Source organism: Chlamydotis macqueenii, chromosome 10 (genome assembly GCF_036417535.1).
Source record: "Chlamydotis macqueenii isolate bChlMac1 chromosome 10, bChlMac1.mat, whole genome shotgun sequence".
Classification (NCBI taxonomy): domain Eukaryota; kingdom Metazoa; phylum Chordata; class Aves; order Otidiformes; family Otididae; genus Chlamydotis; species Chlamydotis macqueenii.
In genome coordinates, this window is record NC_141565.1 from 11,211,512 (window position 1) to 11,232,166 (window position 20,655).

The 20,655-nt window shown below is 45.9% G+C and overlaps 1 protein-coding gene across 3 annotated transcripts; it reads left to right on the plus strand.

Annotated features, from left to right (window-relative positions):
• Positions 1–1,038: 1,038 nt before the first annotated feature.
• On the plus strand, positions 1,039–19,045 carry TPRA1 (transmembrane protein adipocyte associated 1). Of its 3 annotated transcripts, none has more exons than XM_086755669.1 (11): positions 1,039–1,174; positions 5,597–5,793; positions 5,954–6,086; positions 8,517–8,603; positions 10,246–10,318; positions 11,329–11,408; positions 12,607–12,717; positions 13,139–13,199; positions 14,231–14,333; positions 14,968–15,048; positions 16,119–19,045. In XM_086755669.1, the coding sequence occupies exons 2-11, from the start codon at positions 5,609–5,611 to the stop codon at positions 16,351–16,353; spliced, it is 1,149 nt and encodes a 382-aa protein (XP_086611795.1). In that variant the 5' UTR covers positions 1,039–1,174; positions 5,597–5,608; the 3' UTR covers positions 16,354–19,045. The 3 variants fall into 3 exon arrangements, with proteins under 3 accessions (XP_086611795.1, XP_086611799.1, XP_086611798.1); XM_086755673.1 differs by lacking the exon at positions 1,039–1,174 and adding an exon at positions 1,540–2,055; XM_086755672.1 differs by lacking the exon at positions 1,039–1,174 and adding an exon at positions 2,441–3,187.
• The last annotated feature ends 1,610 nt before the right edge of the window (positions 19,046–20,655 follow it).

Below are 20,655 nucleotides of genomic sequence, written 5' to 3' on the forward strand. Positions count from 1 at the left end.
CTAAACTTTTATTTTCTCTGTCTGGTATTTGCACCTGCAAATCCTGCTAATGATTTATTGCATTTCCCTTTAGCTGCTATCATCCAAGCTATGCCAGGTTAGTTCTGTCAGCTTTAAATTTTCCTTAAAAGCCGAACTCTCCAGCTTGTTAATTATTCTGTCCTGCAGGGACTTGATTATAGGATCCAGTCCATGGAAGAAAATTATTAACTCCCCTGCCTTGCAATCAATAATTCCTCTACAGAAGTGGCCCGTTTATTCTCACCTCGGAGGTATGTGACAATATGGGTACCGGATCACACGGGTGTTGGCCGTTGGGTGTGATGTCGGGTTGTGCGGGCCGGCCTGGAACATGCCAGCAGGCTGTGAAAGACAGAGCCTGCACGTTACGGGCAGCGTCTAACACGGTGTAACTCCTGCCTGCGGCGAGGAGAGGAGAGGTGTCCGCTCGGGCAGGCCCGTGGGGGTCACTGCTCTGCCGCCTGTTCCCCCAAGATGGCAGCGGGGCCTGGCAGGCCCTGGGTGAGCCACTGGTGCCGTGGTTCCTGCCCACGGGAAGGGGTGAGGGCAGGCCAGGGTGCGGCGTGCGGGTGGCTGAGGGGGTCCCACAGGGAGGTGGGCGAGCTCCAGCCCACCCCAGTCTGGGGGAGGGTGAGGAGAGCAGCCAGGGTAGACCTGGCCGCCGGGCAGTGGGGTTCAGTACTGGGGCTCATGGGGAGGTTTTGGTCCTTCCACCTATTTTTAGGACAGGCTCGAGGAGGGCGCTTAATGGTGATGACTGCCGCGAAGGCCGCCGTCTGCTCCCCGTCCCACAGGGTTCCGGACTGGGACAGCGCACCTTTAAAGAGCAGCAGGCCCGCCCCTCGAGTCCCGCCTTCCACCCCTTCCCATTGGGTCGTGCCGCTATTTCTTGTGGCCTTTTTGGCAGCCTCGAGCTCTGATTGGCCGAAGCGGTGCTCATTTTGGGGACCCTCTGTCAATAGCGCTGCTGGGCCCGCCCGAAAAGTCGTTTGCCCTAACTCTGGTGGCGCGGCGCTCTGTTTGAGCCGCTCTTCAGCGACGCTCCCTGTCTGAAGAGAGCGGCGGGGCCGGGGCCTGGGATGGTGGGGCTGGGCCCCCGCGACTGAGCGCCGTCGCCGGGGAGGCAGGGCCGGGCGGGCTGGGCCCGCGGCGGGTAGGAGCGGGGCCGGCGCCGGGAGAGGGGCTTGCGGGGTAGGGCGTAGAGAGAGGGGCGGTGGGGCACTTCAGCCCGGGGCGGTGGGGCCTGCCCCGGCGGCATGGCATGGCCTGGCCGCAGCGGGGGCCGCGGCCCGCTGAGGAGAGCGGCGGGGCCCCGCCGGGTGGCCGGGCTCCGGCGGTTGGCCCCGGTCCGAGGGCAGCCCGAATGTAACTGTAGCCGCCCGCTGCTCAGCTGCCCTTTTTTTTTTTTTTTCCCTCTCGGGAACGCTTCGTGCCCGCCCGGGGGCGGCGGTTCTTCGGTGGCAGTCGGTGCCGGCTCGGAGGTGACCGGTGGCCTGGGCGGACCTCGCTGCTCGCTGGGTTTCTGCCCTGCCCCTTGCAAACACTGCAGCCGGTTCCTGGAAGGCAGCTTTGTGCCTCCTTTTGCAGCCGCGGAGCCCTCCTGTGTAGGAGCGCGGCGGAGACCCTTTGCCTACGCTGAAGAGTAGAAAGTAACTTAAGATTTTCTCCAGTTCCTTTAGCAGCCTTTAGAATAGGCACCGCTGCCTTCTCAGTGTAGAATGAGGTGACCATGTACTGCTTCATTTGCTGCCTTCTTGCTTGTCTGTGCACCAGCCTTCTAGAGGAGAAAGAAAAACAAATCCAAAATCAAAACAACAAAAAACTTTGAGTACTTATTTCTGAAATACATCCGTGAACTGGGATTCTCTGTCTGTTGGTTTTGGATTATTTTTGATACTTCTGCTTTTGGTGTTTTTCTTTGGTTGTTTTTAGCATTGCAGTTTCTTTTCTTTTAAGTTTAGTCCAGAACAGGAAAACGAAACTTGGAGAAAAGAGAGAAAACAGTCCTGGTCACTGGTGGAAAATACCTGTCTTGTGAGTTTGTTCTAAACGTAAAATACAAAATGCGTCTGTTGTGACCAAGAGTGAGATTTGAAGAGCCACCTTAAGGGGGGGGGGGGGGGGGGGAAGGCACTTTTTCTTTTTTCTTTTCTTTTTTGGCATTTACGTTATTGAAGTAACAGTCATATTTAAGCAGGAATCTGGTCGGTGCAGTTTTCTCTTGCACAAATACAGTGTTTTAAGGAGAAATCTTAACTCTAGGATGATCTGTACTTGCAAGATTTTCTGATACTGTTTTCAGAAAGAGGGAGAGAAAACTTTGATTTATTTATTTTTTTTTTACTTAGAGCTGAAGCTCTGGTAGTGTGGAATTCATGTTTATGTGCTTGGCCTTTGGGAGCACAGAGAATTGCCAGTGTTTGAGCCCCAAATTTTGCTGAGCTCTGATACGGTTACAGTGCCGTGAATCAAGAAAGAGCATCCCCTCAGGGAGAGGCAATCATTTTCACTGAAGGTGCAGCTGAGCCTTCCCCAGCCCTCTGTCACAGCAGCCTGCGAGTCGTGGGGATGTTCTTGATCTGAATACAGCCTGGGAGTCCAGCGCCTCAGCCAAGTCCGGCTGACTTCAGCTGTAGTGTAGAAAACCATTTTATTTTGTTCTCTGGTGTATGGTGAGTAGAGCTACCTGCTAGAAGAAGAAGAGAGGCCAGGACTGTGGCATTGGTTTTGTTTTATGTGGCTACGGGGTGATTTTACCCCCATTGCGTAGGTTGGGCTGGCTGAGGTGAACAGCCCCGTGGCAGCAGGGTGGATATGCTCAGCTGACTGGGTTTATTTCGGACTAGACAGGGCAAGGGTTTGGACAGTGTGCTGTAAGGAGCAGTGTTGCTGAGGATGACAAAGCCTAGCCGGATCCTTGCCATAAGTTCCTAGTCCCATTGTGGAATTTCTGCTGGTGATTTCACAGGAACAGGACAGTTCTCCACATCCTTGCTGTAGGTGTTAGCTATTAGAAAAGCATGGGGATTGTGCTGTCTGGCTGATGGCTTTGGCTGGCCTTTCTTAGCATGTGGAACGTTCTGTTGCTCTGCCTTTGTGTCTACTCCATCGTGGGAGGAAGAATAGGATATTAATACCAGGCCACAGTGAGCAGCTTGGCTGAGAGGTAAGCTTGATTCTGCTTTGCCCTTTGGAACTTTGTGGATGGAACTCTGTTACATGTGGCCAGCTCCTCTCCTTATCAGCAGCTTGCTGCTGTTGCATGATAGTGGTGACTTCTTCTAGGGAAAAAGAATGGAGCCTGTTTGTTCTTTTTATAAGGAAGATGTTTTCTTCCCATGTAATTCTCTAGCAGCTTTATACTTGAGCTTTTTTCAGTGTGACAGGCAGATCAAATTCTTTGTCCCAGAAGAGATATTAGGAGGTTGTGATGGTTCACAGTTGATGATGATGTTCTGCCCGTGCTTTGTGAGGTTTTTCCTCTACCCTTTCCCAGCTTTTTAAAAAATTAGGTAGAATTTTTTCTGTGTTGGCAAATGTGAACATATTTGTCCTTGCTGCTACTGAGTGCGGAGGTGTGTCAGAGGAAGAGAATGAAGCAGAATTGTTAACAGAAAATCATTCTCAACAGTGTCAGTCTAGAGAAGTGAGAAGCTGAAGGGAAGAGAGATAAGTCTGGAATGTGAAGATTGTTTGCTGGAACCTCTACTAGAACTGGATTTTTTGAGACAGATTTTGCCATCTCAGCACAAAGTTGATCTTTCCAGGTCTGCATGTGTTTGTTTAATGTGACGTCTCTTGTGCAGCACAGCATATGGCAGTCACAAAAGAAAAATCCCAGCTCAGCGAGAATCTGTCAGTGTGGATGAATCAAAGAGAGGGTTTGTTGGCCAAGGGTGGGATGATCCCCTTACTCTTCAGAAGACCTGGAAGGAGTCTCAGCCTCTGAAGAGAAAGAAGAGTTTGCGGCTGACAGTCTTGAGCCGTTTCTGGGGAACGTGCTGCTGAACTCCAAAAGCTCAACAGATGACGCAGGGCTGTGCTGATTCTTTCTGACTTGTGAGTCACCCTGAACCTTGCAGGGAAAATACCTTCAGAGTCCTGTCATTGAGGCTGTCAGGTTTTGCCACGCCAGCCAGGGCTAAAGTCAAACAGGGAGATTAGATTTTTTTTTTCTCTTTTTAAATCTGTGTGTTGTCTGTGGGGAGTGCCAGGAGAGGTGTGTTTGAATTCAGCTAGTAGTTAGCCAAGTGCCTTAATGGTGAGCATTGCTATTTTAGGGGGGGAAGAGGAGAGGATTTGCACAAGGTGATACAATGAATCAGGAGAGGCTTAGTAAGGTAAATCAGGTCAAAACTGTAGTATACACTAAATCCTGCTCTGAAGTACTGTGTGCTGTATACCACTTAAGCTTCCAAGGTGATCGTGGAACCAACAGAGGGATAAACTGCTGCTGCTTCTGCCAGTGTGACTCACCAAAGGCTCTGGCACAGACCTGAAGCATGTGGAGTTTTATGCATGGCAGAGCAGAGTTTCCCTTTAATTTCTGGAGAGACAGTTAATATTGCAGCAGTGTAGGGCCTGGGGCATGGACAGATGGCAGAAAAGAAATGAATGTTCTCTCAGGGAAGGCAGCTCAAAAAAGTTTCATCAGGGGAAAGGGAAGTTCTGCCTTGTCTTTCCAAGGGGCAGGAGAGCTGTAAGGTAGGGCAGGCAAAAGAACTGACTGCTGTGACTCTCCTAATTCTGACCATAGCTCTCTGCTGACTAGGAGTGTGACCTTAGGAAACCCGTTAGGTAGGACTGGATCTGACTCTGGGTTTGTAAACTACCAGTGATGATGCTGATCTGTGTCTGAGAAGGGCGACGCAGTTGAGACTGGTGGATATAAAGAAGCTGGAGAACTTTATGCTAACAGGCTGTGAAAAGATAGTGCCTAAAACCCTTACTGTTGTGCTTAAAATCAGAATAGTCCTAGTGTCTTGCAGAAGGTTAGAAGAAAAATGCTGAATCTTGGCTTTTGCCAGTGTTGGTTTTGTAAGGTAGAGTCTGTACAGTCTCACAGACTGTGGGGTTGGTAACAGTGATGGGTTTTAGGTAGGGGCCTTCATTTTTTTTTCTTTGTGTTACTTGAAATTAAATCGCTGACTTTAACTTCTTGATCTTGGGAGCTAGAAGGATAATTCAGGTTCTGGTACAGGAGGGTTTCTGTCTCCATGCGATGATGTCATGTGTTGCTGCTGAGTCTTGATTTCTTCTATGAATCTGGCAAAGCTCAAAAAAATCACAAATTTTAATCCAGCCTAGTATTACCCTATTTTGAAGGTGCTTGTTTCTCTGATACAGGATAGTGGTTTTGTACTGTCCCCCCTAATGGCTGTGTGCAGCGGAAGGACAGGTGGCATTTCATTGTGTAATACAGTCTTTCAGACTATGATAATTTGCTGTAACAAGCAGGAAGCAGTTGTGCAGGGGCCTAATGGCAGGGATGTGTTTTAGCTCTGACTCACAACTGATTTAATGTTGCTTTTTGTCTTTGCTGTGGTTGTCTTGTGCTGTGATTGACCTGGACCAGAAGGAAGGCAGGATGTTCCAGTCCGTGACGTCTGTGATGAGATTCTCCATGTCTGACAACATCACACATTCGACTGCCCTGGTGACACCACTGGATAATGTGACAACTTTGTCCCCAACGCAGGCGGTCAATGACACCAACATCACTGTGCCACACAAGTGCCTGTTGTTGCTCTATGAGGACATTGGGAAGTCCAGGTGAGATGGAGGAAGTGGGACCATGGTCTGACCCTGACCCAGGGGAAAGAGCTTGCTTTCTCGGAGTTTGGTTGAGAAGAGACTGAGGCTGGTGCCTTGCCTTCTAGATACTGAAGAACAGGAAAAAAAAAACAAAAACTGTTTTATTTACTTTTTGCAGAGTCCGCTACTGGGATCTTCTGCTCCTGGTTCCCAATGTGCTTTTCTTTATGTTTCTTCTCTGGAAGCTGCCCTCTGCCAGGGCCAAAATCCGGGTCACTTCCAGCCCAATCTTCACTACATTCTACATACTAGTGAGTACTGCTCTGTGCTTTTGAACTAATGAGTGAGTGGGTTTTTTGTTACCACTCATGAACAATATCACTGAACTAGTGGAGAGAGAGCCTAGATCGGATCTCACAGGGATAAAACGTGGTTTTATTTGAAGGTTACTACAGAAGTAAACAGAGATTTTTTTTTTTTTTTTTTTTTCACGGTCTGAATTCTGCTTTTCACAGATTGTGGGACTGTATCTGCTGGATTTGAGTGGATTTTGTTCTTCTGTGGTGATTTTTTTTTTTCTGTTCCTTTTTTTCTTCTTTTGTTGCTTTGTTGTCTTGGAATCTAGTGTCTTATACTTTCCTTGTTCCTTGCGATAAGTAGCATGTGACACAAAACCAGCTTCTCACTGATGTAGTGAAAGTGAAACACTGGAGAATAATTAGTGTGAAGCTGTTGAAAAGCTTGGTCATTTGTTGTAGAAAATGGTGATGTGACAGGGTTCTGGTTAGTATGGGAATATAGAAAGCCATCCCTGTTAGTTACTTCCCCATTGTATCAAAGTGGCTGCAGACTTGATGTTCGTGACACTTCTTAAGGTGGAAACAGTATATATAAAGATACAGGCAGTACAGTTACAATTCTCAGACGTCTAAGATCTTGTCTGTTCTCCTCTCCCCAGTTTAAAAAGGCACTGTCAACTTTTGATCACGTTAAGGTAGTCTCTAGTAATTTCTGAACATTATACCTATTAACTGTGTTACTGCTCACAGGGCATGGTAAATGCAGCTAAGGACCCACCTGAATTTGTTTAAAAATATCATTCAGAAGCTTTGTCATATGTGCTTTTTGAGATTGTGTGTAGTATATTGTACTTGCTCTTCCCCAGCGATTGTAGAAGTTTGAATGGGGTTAGATGGGAGGCATCCTTCTTTGGGCTGCGTACAGGTGCTGGCATGGCAAAACCCAAGAAACATCAAAACCAAATCTGAGCTAATTCTCAACTGAATCTTTGGTGGGAAGTTTTGTTAGCTCTTTCGGGCCTGGGCACTGGGCTTGTGCATGCTTTTGGATAACCAAGTATATACACAAATGCTCCAAAAAATATTACCAGCTGTTTCCAGTCTGAATTTAAATCTTTGTTTATGCTTCCAGTAGTGCACGTGGCTCATTAAGAAGTTCACACAAAAGGTTTTGAAAAGCAAAACTCCTGAGAATAAAGGGAAGAAAAAAGTGAGTTGACTTTATAGTGCTGACTTTTTCAAAACAGTGAGAAGCAGAAAGTCATGAAACAGCCTTAGGGGAAAACGCTTTCACTCAGTTTGATCTTCTGGAGTATGTTATTGGGAAATGAGGATGTATGTGTGTTCTGTGAGGATTTCCTTTCAAACAGCTGTTTGTCATGTCTTGAAGGAAAGCTTTCTTCTGGAGTCAGTGATTAAAGCTAAGTTATTAGATTGAGAAGAGTCTCTGCCTACTTAGAGAGGAAGCAAAAAGGGTGTGTTTTTCCCCTCCAATGAGTTGTTGCTGCTCCAGAACACCAGGAGGGATATTGTATTCTTCTTCTTTCATGTCATTTGCATCCCTTCTTCTTCTAAGAAGGAAACATTCCGCTGTAGGTGGCTTATTGGTCATTTCCATTCTCCAGTCAGCTTGGACTCTTTTCATTCTCTGATAGATTTAGCTGTCTCATACTTGCATCATTAGAATTAGTGACTTGGAGAATCTTATCTGGAAAAATCTGCTTTCTTAGAGGGTAAGTCTGCACAGCGGAGGGTAGATACATCCAACAGAGCTGTTAATTGCATAGTACAGGTGTGACGCACAGGAGTTGGTAAGTTAGCCTTGCTGAGGTCCGTGCTGTCATACTTAAATGGTACACGAGCTGTCTTGAGTATCTCTGTTGCACTGTGCAGCAGGGTTGGATGCTTTAGAGCTGTTGGCTGCAGCTGACTTTTCCTCTGCGTTCCTGAGCATTGTCAGCATTGAGTGAAAGAACCACAGATTTTAGATTTATCATGCTTCTGAAGTGTGGTAGTTTATGGAGTGGCTTCTGTTATCTGATGTGATTGGTTTATTCAGTCAAACCAAACACTTGATCTTGTAATTTGGAGGGATTTATGTTTTGTCTGTTTTTTTTTTCTCCTCCCCACCCCAGGGCCTAAAGGGTGGGAAGACTTTTTACTTGTAAAGGTAACGTAAGGAGTAGGTGAGACCTCTTCAGAGCTGTTTAATCTGACAGCTGATGAAATGTGTTCCTTCCTAAATTCTGTGCCAGTACTCCTACATCTAACAGGCTTGAGGAGTCTTCTCTGGATAATTAACTCTAATCTGCTACAGGAAATCCTTAGTACACATTATCAGGCTTGAAAGCTGATCTGGGAATGGTATTCCAAAAGAGTTTCTTCTCACTATTGCACATGTGCCTTTTGACATGAGCTCACTTCTGGTATCTTTTTCTGTAGGTATTTGTGGTGGCTTTAGTTGGTATTGCCCGTGCTGTTGTCTCCATGACTGTGAGTGCCTCTGATGCTGCCACAGTTGCTGATAAGGTAGGTACAACACTGAGTTTTTGAGGCTCTGCTTTGTGCATTTCCGGTCACAGCAATGTGCTACAGCTTCCCTTTTACGTGCACAGAGGAAGAATGTGGATTTTTTGCAGTGTTTGTAGCTGCGTGTACTGTGGAATCCTGTTCTGACAGCTGTGTGTAAGTGATCACAACATCCAGGGCTGTAAAACAATGGACTTCCTAAAACAGATGCACAAATAGTGGCAGCAAAACTTTCCTGTTGTAGGGATGGGATGACTCTGCTTTGCAAGAGCTGAACATTCAGATACCTTTAGTGGGTAGGCAAGACCTGGCCTTTTTTACTCTTAAAATATTTGAGTGGCTTTTTGAAAAATATTTAATTCTTTTGTACTGAAAGCAAACAAAACGAAATTCCCTTTTGAGACTGATATCCGAATGTCCTTGCAGCCACTTGAGCACAGGGTGAACCCTTAGCAAACAGGAAATAGCTTTGTACGTGCTGTTCCTTTGTAGTCATTTGACTTGTAGCAGAATGTTACCTAAAACAAAAATCACTGTAGTACTTGAGCTGTTAGAGGAAGAAGAACAACCCGCAGAGTACAGGTCTTCTGGCTGTATTCTCTGAGATCAGTGTGGTGGTTCTGCCTTCCCCTTTAGTGTTACCTGTCAAAGCATCGCAGTGCACTGCTTGTGAGTGGCTGGATGTTTGGAGCGTTTCCATTCACCTCTGGTGAACAGATGTAGGTCCAGGACTTGAATAATGGAGGAGCGAGAAGGTGCTTCTCTTCAGTTCTGTTGATGTTGCTGCTAAGTGCACCTTGCTGGGAAGTCATGCAGTAAACAGATACTCTTATCAATTTTTCCTGTAAACATGTGTTCTGTTGTGTCTATTTTGTTTCTTTTGTTTTCTCTCATACATATATAGACACACACACACACAGAGTGTACTTTCTGAGATTAGAAGTGTCTCATAAAATGCCTCCTAAAATATTGTGTATCTTCAAGAGAGAGTGCCATTGAGTGTTCAGAGCTAAAGGATTAATAAGCCAGAATCTGGGTTCTTGTTCTAGGTTTGGCACTGATTTATTGCTTAACTACCTGGAAAGTTGCCTCACCTGCTGTTTTTTTTGGTCTTGTTTCACCAAATAAAACATGAGAATGAAAATGACAAGCTGGAAGTGGGAGAGCTTTAGAGTTGAATATGCTTTAGATTTCAGGACCAGTAGCTTTGGAGGAGTGTGGAATACTGAGTTTGTTCAGTCATAACTGTGCTGCAGAATCTACTGCTTTAAGAACTGTCCCTGTTTAATATTATACTTTTTGAGATCTTCTTGGGTTTGCGCTCCTTTGAAGTACAGCAGGAAGAACACATCCAAGACAAGTGACAGATCCTCAAGTGTGGCAAACCATGACCGCGTCCTCTCTCTGGAAGCATGCTGTTTGCTCGCTCCCACACAACTGTTCTGTTTCACAGGCACGGACAGGGCTTGGATCAAGGGTATGATTAGTATCCCTACAAAGCATGAGGAGGGTTTGTGGAAATGACCTGCTCCATTCAGAGGCTGCCATCCCCTGGAGCAGAGTGTGGAGTTTTGCTGTATTAACTTCTGACTGGTTCCTGGCTCTGTCTAATCATGTTTGTCTGGTTTCTGTTATCTCTCAGATCCTGTGGGAGATCACAAGATTCTTCCTTCTGGCGATTGAACTGAGTGTGGTGATTCTAGGCCTTGCCTTTGGTATGTGTCAGGAGGTTTTTGAGTGCTTTGAATGTTTCCTATTCTCTTTCTTTCCAGAGAGGCTGCATCTGTAAGTTTGTGGAGATGCTGATTCTATAAAGTGAAGGAACTCTAGAATAAAGACAAAGGACAAATTGGAGAGTTTTAGTTGGAAAGCCTGATTATATTTATGGATCTGTGGCTTGTGCAATTTCGGGGTTTTTATATGCTTGCTTTGTCCTGTGTGCATATGGTGAAGAAGACATGCAGAGATCAACAGCCTGATCTTTGCTTCAACCCTATTTTATTTAAGATTATTTATTTGGTTGTCCTTCTATCCTCTCCCTGATTGGATTAGTTCCATCCTGGCTTCATTCAAATGCTTTAACTGTACCTGTAACTCTACTTTTTTTTTTCTGTTGTATAAGTGAAAATGCTGTTTGGAGCACCTCTTCCTGTGGGTTGGAGGTAGAGGAGAGGGGAGTTAGTAGGTGTCACTGTTGTGTCTGCTGATGGGACATCTAAGCACTAGTTCTTTCGTTTTTGAGGACTCATAGAACAGTTGAGGTTGGAAGGAGCTTCTGGAAATTGTCTGCTCCAGCATATTCCAGTGCAGATTTCTCTAAATTGTGTAAGCCCTTCTCCCCTGCTTTAACCTGGTCTCCCATCAACTTTTTAACTTTTTCCCTGAGAAGAAACTTTACAGCGTTTCAGTGTACGTGATACTGAAGTCATTCCTGACCTTTTTTTTTTTTTTGGTAACCCCAGTGGAAGGACTCAGTTGCTTTCTCTATATTGGTGTGGGCAGGAGGAAAGCAAATTAAAAATCTATTGTTTTGTAAATATTATTTTGTCTGTGAAAGATTCAACTTTCTGAACAGGGAAGCAGTTTCTAGTGGTTAAGTGATCTTTAATCTTCCCTTGAAGGCCTCTGAAAATAGAACTGTTTTCCTGTATTCATTTTGGAGAGAACTGGTTTTCACCAAGGCTGGGATCACATCCCGAGTCACTTCTGTATTCCTTAATTCCAGGTCACCTGGAGAGCAAGTCAAGCGTGAAACGTGTTCTGGCAATCACTACAGTGCTGTCTCTGGCGTATTCTGTCACGCAGGTGAGTAGGTTGGAGCAGAAGAATTAGTCTTTGCAAAGAGGGGACTTTGCCTGGAGTTAGGCAGTTAGGTGTGGGACTCCTATCTGGAGAGTGGCAGCTTTGCTCTTTGGATGAGGTTTCTTGGCAAGACTGGATGCTTATGGCAATGTATGAGGATCCGCAGAGCATACACCACACTGTATATCCTTGTCCTCTTTACGGTATGAGTGGCTCAGCCAAGGTGAATAGATTAGATGAGGTTTAGATGAATTGCCTTGTTTAGTGAATCTTGGAAGAGGAGTGAGAGATTTTTCACACCTGAGCCACAAGTTCTGAATCTAGCCTCAAGCACCGTGAAAACTGGATGGAGAGACCTGGGGTGTGCTTACTAGATAAGGGCTGTGCAGTCGTCTGCTTGTCTCCTGCCTCTCAGAGCTGAGAGCTCCTGCATCCCTTGAAAATAGCAGCTGGCTTGCTAGCTCAGTTGATTAGCTATGTCTCCTTCTCTCTGAACAATGCAGTATGTGTTTGGGTTTATTCTTCTCCTTGGTATGTAAGTGGTCAGCCCTGTGTCTCTACACTTGGGGCAGCACCAGAGTATCACACAGATCTTTGTTCCATGACCAGGCTCTTGGTTGCGGAGGCAGTGAGCTGATCATTACCACATGATAGAGCTGGAGGAGCTTCATTAAATATCAAGTGTTTGAGCTATGTCTGGGTTCAGTAGTGCTTACAAGCACTTTTCTCTCTCACACTCTGTCTGTGTGGTAGCTTCTGTTCATTCAATTTTTCAGGAATTCAAGTGAATGAGACAGTGTCCTTTCCCAACTCATGCACAAGTGTAGGCTTTTATATTCTGGATGTTTCAGCAAGAAAGGTCTGCTTCAGAGATGGAAATGAAACTCTCAGTCTATTTCAAACAGACAATTGCTTGCATCCCCTATCCTTTCATTCAGTCTCTCTTCTGGAATGTCTTTGGTGCCAGTTTCCTTCAGATGCTGATTCCTGCCACTTTTTTCCTCTCACTTCTTGTCTTCAGTTTCTTCCTCTTCTCCTCTGTGAGCTTAACTTGGTCTAAGCAGGGCAATGGTTGGGTCTTAGGTGCCTGGGACAGTTCAGTTGTCTGAACTTCTTTAAGCACAGTTTCCTTTATCCAGACACCCACTCTAGTGAGGATGCTGCCTGTAACAGAATGACGTTGGTGCCACTTCTTTTCTAGGGCACCCTGGAAATCCTGTACCCTGATGCCCACCTGTCAGCAGAAGACTTCAACATCTATGGCCATGGAGGGAGACACTTTTGGCTTGCCAGCTCCTGTTTCTTCTTTCTGGTAAGTACTGGACATGTGTTATGCCCTCTGGTAGCTTCTTTGATTTTCTAAATGGGGCGAGGAAGATGATTTGTATATAATAAAGCCCTAGTCCCCCTCCTGCCTGATACAGTGCAGCATTGATGCAGGGAAGCTGAAGCAATAAAGATGTGGTGGGAGTGCTAAGCTGTGGCAGCTGAATTCCAGCTGAACTCAGATGTTCTTCACTCCCTTGTTTCCCAGTGACCAGCCTTTGTGTGCTGATGGAGGTGAGGTGTGGGGCCTTCACATCTGCACCATCTGCACTGGGTTTAATATCAGGGGGTCTGTGCCCCTGTCCCGAGACATCTGGGGAGTGCATGACAGTACACACCATCCCTGCAAGGACTGTTGAATTCAGTTGTCAAGCAGCTGTGGTACAGTTAGTTCTTTGTCTCAACAGGTGTATTCCTTGGTGGTGATTCTTCCAAAAACTCCTCTGAAAGACCGGATTTCTTTGCCCTGTAAGTGATTGTAGTGTGTTACATAGTATAGATGGAGACAGCACCAGGATAAAACATAGGTGGGAGGAAGAGATTCTTGTATCTGGTTGCACTGCACATACATCCCTCTATCTTGGGGTACAGATGCATGGCAAAGGACAGATAAGTTATCCCTGGAAACCAGTGTGTTGTGCCTTTTGGAGAGCAGAGTAAGAGCATTTACATTGCTTCTTCAGTAGCTAAATGATTAGATTAAGAAAACAAGATTTACCTCTCAGTTAATGATACAGATGTAATATAAATATTTTCTCTTCAGAGAGCCATAAGAAATGGCTTCTTAATAATGGCTTCCTTTTGAAATGCATGTATGATGTTAAAGTGTATGTGCTGGTTGTCCCCTGAGAAAGAAGGGGTAATTGGGAGCTGCTTAATAACTTTTATGTAGGCATTTACTCTATTAAGATGCTTCTCTGGTTTTTCTTTTTGTTGCAGAATATCTGCAGTTCTTGAGTAGGGAGAGAAGCTGTTGCTAAGATGTTTGCGTTGGGCAAAGGCATCTGTGTGTGGGTACCCTGAGGGAGTGGATACATGTGGCACATGCCACAAGCAGTTGGCCCTGATCTGCCTGGTGTCCAGCATACCCTGCTGCTCCTGTCCAGGTCTCCTGAGCAGTTTTGTTAGTGGTGTACATCAAAAGAGCACAGATTCTGGTTCAGCTGTGGGGTTTTTGTTTGTCTTTCTTGTGTTCAGTTATGTGACTGATACCGGTTCCAGATGCTTACCTATAAAACCTTTGCATGTGTTGCCATGACCATGTGTTTTCAAACCGCATCCCGTGTGTGTATACACATACAGGAGGGTACAATTTAGGTTGTTCTACCTCCATCAGTCCTGCCAGCATGGGACAGGAAAATGCAGTCTTAATTCTTGAGGTGTTCTTAAATAGACAAGATGCTCAACTTCTCTTGGGTTTGCCATCTTGGTCAAACAGATTTGCACTGGGCTGGTGCTTATGAAGTTGAGCTTCATCTGTGTCCATGTCTTTCTCACAGCCAGGAAGAGTTTTTATGTTTATGCTGGAATCCTGGCGGTGCTGAACCTGGTGCAGGGCCTGGGAAGTGCCCTCCTCTGTGTGGATATCATAGAAGGACTGTGGTATGTATGCTAGGGAAGGTCTGCAGCCCAGTTTCTTGTGTTGCGTTTGAGTGTACGTCAGCGCTGCCTCTCCCAAGAAAACAAACTTGTGCTGTGTTCCTAAAAAGGAATAAAGCTGTTGATTCTGTTTTGTGCCAAAAGACCTCTCAGGGAAACTCATAGTGGAGGGGTCTGTGGAGCGGCACGCTCTGCAGTGGTCTTGAGGTGGTGAGCGAGACTAATATTTTGAATCCACTGATGCCTGGCCATTGGCTCATGGTTCATAGGCAATAAGGGATGAAACAGCCTTTTTGCTAGAAATGGCATGGAGATACTCTTATTCGTATCTGGAGCCTTGTTCTGCAGGGATCAGTGTCGCTTCTGTTAGTCGAAATTTGGAGCACTGAGACTGTGCTCTTGATGAGACCTCAAGTCTTTGCATGGGTCTCTGAGTGTCAGGATCAGTGACACGTGTTGATGGCAATGTCTGTTACTTTGCATCAGTTTGAATTTGTTTAGCACAAGACTTCTCTTGTCCTCTGCTTGGACACTCTGGAGGGAAATTGGATCATTGTTGTGGGGATATGACTGTTATTAACCAGCTGTCTTGTGCTTGAGTGCTAAATTCCTTCGTGTTCCCTTTTGCCGTTGACAGCTGTGTTGATGCTACCACGTTCCTTTACTTCAGCTTCTTTGCACCTCTCATCTATGTGGCATTCCTGAAAGGCTTCTTTGGGTGAGTAGCCAGGAACAGGCATTTAGAGAGTGTATATTGTCATTTAACTCTTTTGCACACAAGTTCTCCTGATCTGTAGAATAAAGGCAGCAACTAGAATGCTAGTTGGGGAATCAGGTTTTAATTTTTGGCCTTGAAGCTTTTGTTGTGTGACCCAGGGCTGCTCACTTCTATCCAAGGCTCCTTTGTATGCAAAGTAGAGCTGTTAGCTATACTCCTCTCAAACGTTTATGAGGATCACCTCCTCAGTTTTCACCTACAAAGTTTTTCTGCTGAAGTTGATAACTAAGTAGTTAGTGAGAGACTGAGTCCTACGGGAGGTTAAATGGTCTCTTGGGTGGGTTTTGGGATAGGTTTGTAGAAAGGATCTAGGGGTCAGGTAACTCTTTGGCTGAGGACTCCTCTACAATGGGCCCAGGAGTCACCAGCTAAAAGCACTCGGGAGTGCGATTCCTGGGTCGGGGTTGCCGCCGTGTGGCCACTCGGAGGAGATGCATCTTGATAGGAAAACCCGAGTGTTTTTTACTGTAGGCTTTGGCTCTTATTGTCCATAAGGAAGAAATGCAGGCTTTAAAAGAACATGCAATGCTCCTAAAATGTAAAAATGTGCTACTTCTGCCTTCTGAAATCAGAAGCGAACAGTGTCTGGAGTTAGAGATGGAAACTGCTGATCCACAAGTGTTTGTATTTTGATTTTCCTGATGTGCACAGGTGAAACTTGAGGTGGACTCCTTTTCTGTTGGTGTCAGTAACCAGGCTGCCCTGGCCTCCAGTGATGTTTGGATGCTGTTGCCCTCAGTAATTCACAACTCCCAAAGACGAGAACACCTTTTCCACAGTAGAGTTAAGATTCTGCCAGTTTTATTTCTCTTAGGTGACAGTCCAAAGCTCCATTTAGCATTACTTAATGGCAGTTACTTCGCTAGGTGTGTTTCAGGACTGAAAGTTAGTGTGAAGAGTTTTTAGGGTCTGAATGCACAGTTTCTTAGTGCTGCTGAGTTTTAGTTAAGGATAAGTGTCTGTGATACTACATTGTTTAAACATGTATTTTAAATCTTTAATCACTCCAGGTCTGAACCAAAGATCCTTTTCTCCTACAAATGTCAGGTGGATGAACCTGAGGATGTGGATGTGCACCTACCCCACCCTTATGCTGTTGCCAAGAAGGAAGGAATGGATTCTGGGTTCTACTCGAGCACTCAGATTGACACCACAGCCTACTTGGATGACGTGGCCTCTATGCCGTATCACGTGGGCAGCATCAACAGCATAGACAGTGACCGCTGGAAAGCCATCAATGCCTAAGCCGGGGCGACCCGCTTCACACGATGCCTCATTCCTTTCCTTCCAAACTCCCTGACAGCACAGCTATTAGGATGTCCATTGGAAATCTGTCTTTGGCTGTCTGCTGTGGTTCTCCTCTCTTCCTTACGATTTCTGAAACCTATTGTGGAACTAAGTTGGCAGCCCAAATCCTCTTGGAAAGAACATTTCCTGTTGCTACCTGAGAACAATGTAGAACAGTTTTGTTCATAAACTTACAAACACTGAACCTTCCCGATCCTTTGTGTTCCAGATGTGAATGTGACCCAGAAGACAGGCCTGACTGGCACCTCTTCCTTTTCAATGACTTGAAAGCACTTGTCTGCCAATTATGGGAATGGCGTTTAGGGATGAGGATGTTGATTTGACTGCTGTATTGTACACATATAGAAGGAGTTTGGTGGTTGAAACCAAAGATGGTCTTCCTGGGTTTTCTCAAGCAGCATGGCTCTCTGGGTCTTGTCACAGTGCAACGGCATAGGTGGTGATGGCAGTATCTGAAGAGGGAAGCTGGTCAGCTGGGCTCATCTCTAGTTTCAGCTAATACTGATGAAAATCATGAATTGCAGTTGCTAGTGGTTAAAAGGAGTGTTCTGAGTGTGTGGGAAGGAAATGGGGTATGAAGAGGAATGAACTGTTCTTTGTGCCCAGGAGCATTTTGGAGGGCTAGTAGCTAGCAGCATGGATGTGAACTGACTGAACAATAGAGAGACAGAAGGACAGAGTGCTGCTGTCTAGCTAAGGTGAAGTAGCTGTGAAGCAGTCTATGGAGGCTGTACTACTGTGCGTCTGAGCTCACAGGAACATCTAGGTAACAACACTGAATCAGGGCTGAGTTTCAAGAATAAAACCTGTGAGGTATGTGCATTTTCCAGCTGTGCCCTGCTTCATGGCTCCAGCAGGGTCTTGGACAGTGCTGTGAAGGAGGAAGCTGACTGCAGATGAAGGCTCCAGTGACATTCAGGTGCTTGAGGCAGAGCAGAGGCCCATGATGAGTCCGCACTGTCAGTATTTAGTGACTGGAAGCTCTCAAACACCGTAGGCGTGCTAGAATCAAGCTGGCTGATGCTCTAAGTTGGGAGGCAAGTGGGAGGTGGACATGTTTCTCTGGCAGTGTCCTTCTCTTATGTTGCAGTTCAGATGCCTAGACTTGTGCTGGTCTGGATAGGTTTTATGGCTTGGTGTGTTGAAAATACTTACGTGTATGTGGAGTGTAGTTCATTTAAAGACTATCTGGAACTTCTTATTAACCTCCTCCATGCTGGAAAAGGGACTACTGTTGTCTGAGCTGTCTGGCTCAGTTTCAAGACATTGTGTTCCAATCCAGGGTCTGCTCAGCTGAAATCTGCATCAGACTGGTTTCTGGGACATACTGTGCTCTCCAAGGGCGAAGAGGTGTACGCCTCTAGCTTTAGGGGTGCTTTCCTACCTGAGTCTTCCAGGTAGGTGGAGATCTGCTATAAGCAACAGCAACTTTCCATTAGAGATGGTAGAAAGAGGGAATTTGAAATGTTTGGGGACTGTGTGAATCTCTAGCCCCAACTCACTGCTGTTCCTGAAGAATATTGAAGTAAGAGTTTCTGGGAAATTGTCATACAGGGTGCAGTGTGGTGGTGTAAGTTTGGATCACAAGCAGGTAGGGGAAAGCATTTGCTGCTAGGTGTTTCCACCGTAGGGAAAGTTTGGGTAAGAGCACAAAGTTCATATTGGTTGCCAAAACTATGCAGGTCCTTTGCTTATCTTTTTTTGTGTAATGCAGCCTCTCTGTTTTGCCTGTGGACTTTGCGCTGCAGGCCTCTGAGTAGCACTGGCACCTTGAAAACAAACACCACCCCCCCACCCCCACCTTAAAAAAAAAAAAAAATAGTTTTGAGGAAAAAAGGTTTCCATTTGTCAGTGTGCAGAGCTGAATTGTCTCATGTTGGTCAACAGCCCTTCACATTTCCCCTCCGTGCAATGACTGTGTAAGGGCTGGGCAAGCAACTGGGCAAGTCAGCCCTTGCCACCTTAGAGAAGTGTTCTGTGCTCCTCCTGTCACTTGCTGTGAATCAGCCCGAGCCACGCTTGCTTGCTTACTCTGAAAGGGATGGATGATGTGGTGCCTGAATTGCCCTGCTGCTGATCTTAATGCTGCTTAAACACTGATCCTGAGCTGCTGTTAGAAAGTGTGGGGAGACCTGCAAAGCTTCCCTGGAGCTGGTGGATCTTGGACAGAGCCAAGAGATATGAAGGTTTGAAAGCAGTTGAGAAATAAAGGAGCAACTGCTTCTCTGTGCCAAGGAGCATTTGCTGACTCTCAGCACCTTGACTGAGAGGACTTATCTGCCCACCTTGGTGATGTGAAGAGCAGGTTGTGGATTTTCCTCTTTATCAGCTGAAATCAGTGCTGAAGGATCACCTGTGCAGGTGGTCAACGTGTCCATCCTGTCCTTTGCTGGCAGGACTCCGGTATTTCTGGAGTGTCCCACATTCTGCTGCTGAGGAGCTTCTGTGCTGGGTCATGGACTGACCTTCCTCCTGTTGTATTTTTATGTATATATAATGCTTTGGGCCATATTCACAGTGGTCCTTCAGCAGAAGTGTTGTGTGTGTGTGGGATGCAAAAACAGAAAATATAGAACAAATGTATATTTTTGTTTGTAAAATAAAGAAATAAAATTAAGTTTGGCATAAATGGTCATACTTTTTTTTTCTCAAATGGTCTGTATTATGGAGAAAAAATAACTTTCAGATTTTTTTAAATCCCTGAAAAAATATTGCAGATAATGAAATAACTCAATGTCTTTTTGTTAGAAATAGATTTTTCCTTGTTGTAAGGCTGTTAGCTGCACAGCAGATGACTGCAGAGGGGTCTGCTGGTCTAAATAGTTGTCAGTGAAGCCTTTGACGCTTCGTAACTAGATCTTGGTGTTCCTGGTCATGTCTAGTAGCAGTGGTCTTTGCTATAGGATATCTTTCTCTGTTGCTTAGGAAAAGGCTTATGTGGAAGTTGGAATTGACTGTTGCTTATTTCTTGTTCTGAGCTTCGAAATGAGCTCTGAGTGTCAGGACTCATTTTCTGGCTGCAGAGAGGACATGATAGCTGCTGAGCAACAGCCAAGAGTGCTGGCAGTAACCAGCACCCATCAGGTTCTCTCTGGTGGGGGTGTACTGGCTGGGGAAGTGGGGTGAGCTTTGTCTCTACTTTGGGCTTGAGTCACTGTGCAGTAAAACCTTACAGAGCTCCTTCCAGATGCCCTGCAGAAAACTTGGGATTGCCCTAGGAGACACTGCCACTGGAGTTAACTTTGACATCCTCTGCTCCGGCATAGTTGGAGAGGTGTTTAAGTTGCTGTACAGCTCCTCCGCTGTTATGGCTGCTTCCAATTCAGTGTCCCACAGGTTGCAGGCTCCACTGGGTGTCCTCAGGCTCTTGGAGATCACAAGAAGGTATGGCTGTAGGTATGAAGTGCAGTTTGTTTTCTCTTTGCCCACTCTCCCTCCTGGATCTTTGCAGATTTTGCTTGGCACCTGGCTGGAGTTACACATGAAAAAGCCTTAAGGAAGGATGACAAGAGTAATCAAAATCATAGGAAGACTTCTGGAGGAGTAATTACACAGTGGAGAACTCTCCAGAGGTGAACAAGGTTTGACTGTTCATGTTTTGGTTTTTTTTCAGTACAAAAACTGGGTGTTGTCAAATTAAGCGAGCAGGTGGGAGATTGGAAATAAATAAGAGGCTGGTGAGAGTGTTCTGGGAGGGATCATGGTCTGACTTTGGCCAGACCTTTGCTCTTGCACTGGACGTGCGCAGTGTTTCTGTAGTGCAGTGCAAACAGCTGATGGTACCGCGATGAGTCTTGAACTTGAGCAATGGGCCAGGTCTCCAGCATACAAGGTACAAATAACAAAAATATTCCCTTCTCCCAGGAACACGCTATAAAAGAGGCCTGGATACCTTGGAGGGCAGAGAGTCCTAGCTCCTCCCTCAAAGCTGGCCAGAGTCCCACTGCTGAGTCAAAGCTGTGGTTGCCACAGCGTCTGCGATAGCCTCACCTACGCAGGACCTGCGCGCGTGCGCCTGCCACAGCAGGTAACAGTGCAGTTGGTAGCTCTTGCTGGAACAGGGTGGCTGAAAGGAGCGAAGAGATTAATTCTGCCCACAGAGCAGCTGCTGTAAAATTGACTAGAGGTTGTAGGCTGGCATTTTGTTTTTAATCCCCAGAGAAAAGTGAGCTGATGTGTTGGGGCGGTCAGCTCCCTCGAGGACTATGGAGAAACTGTGTGCGAAGGTGGACAACGGGT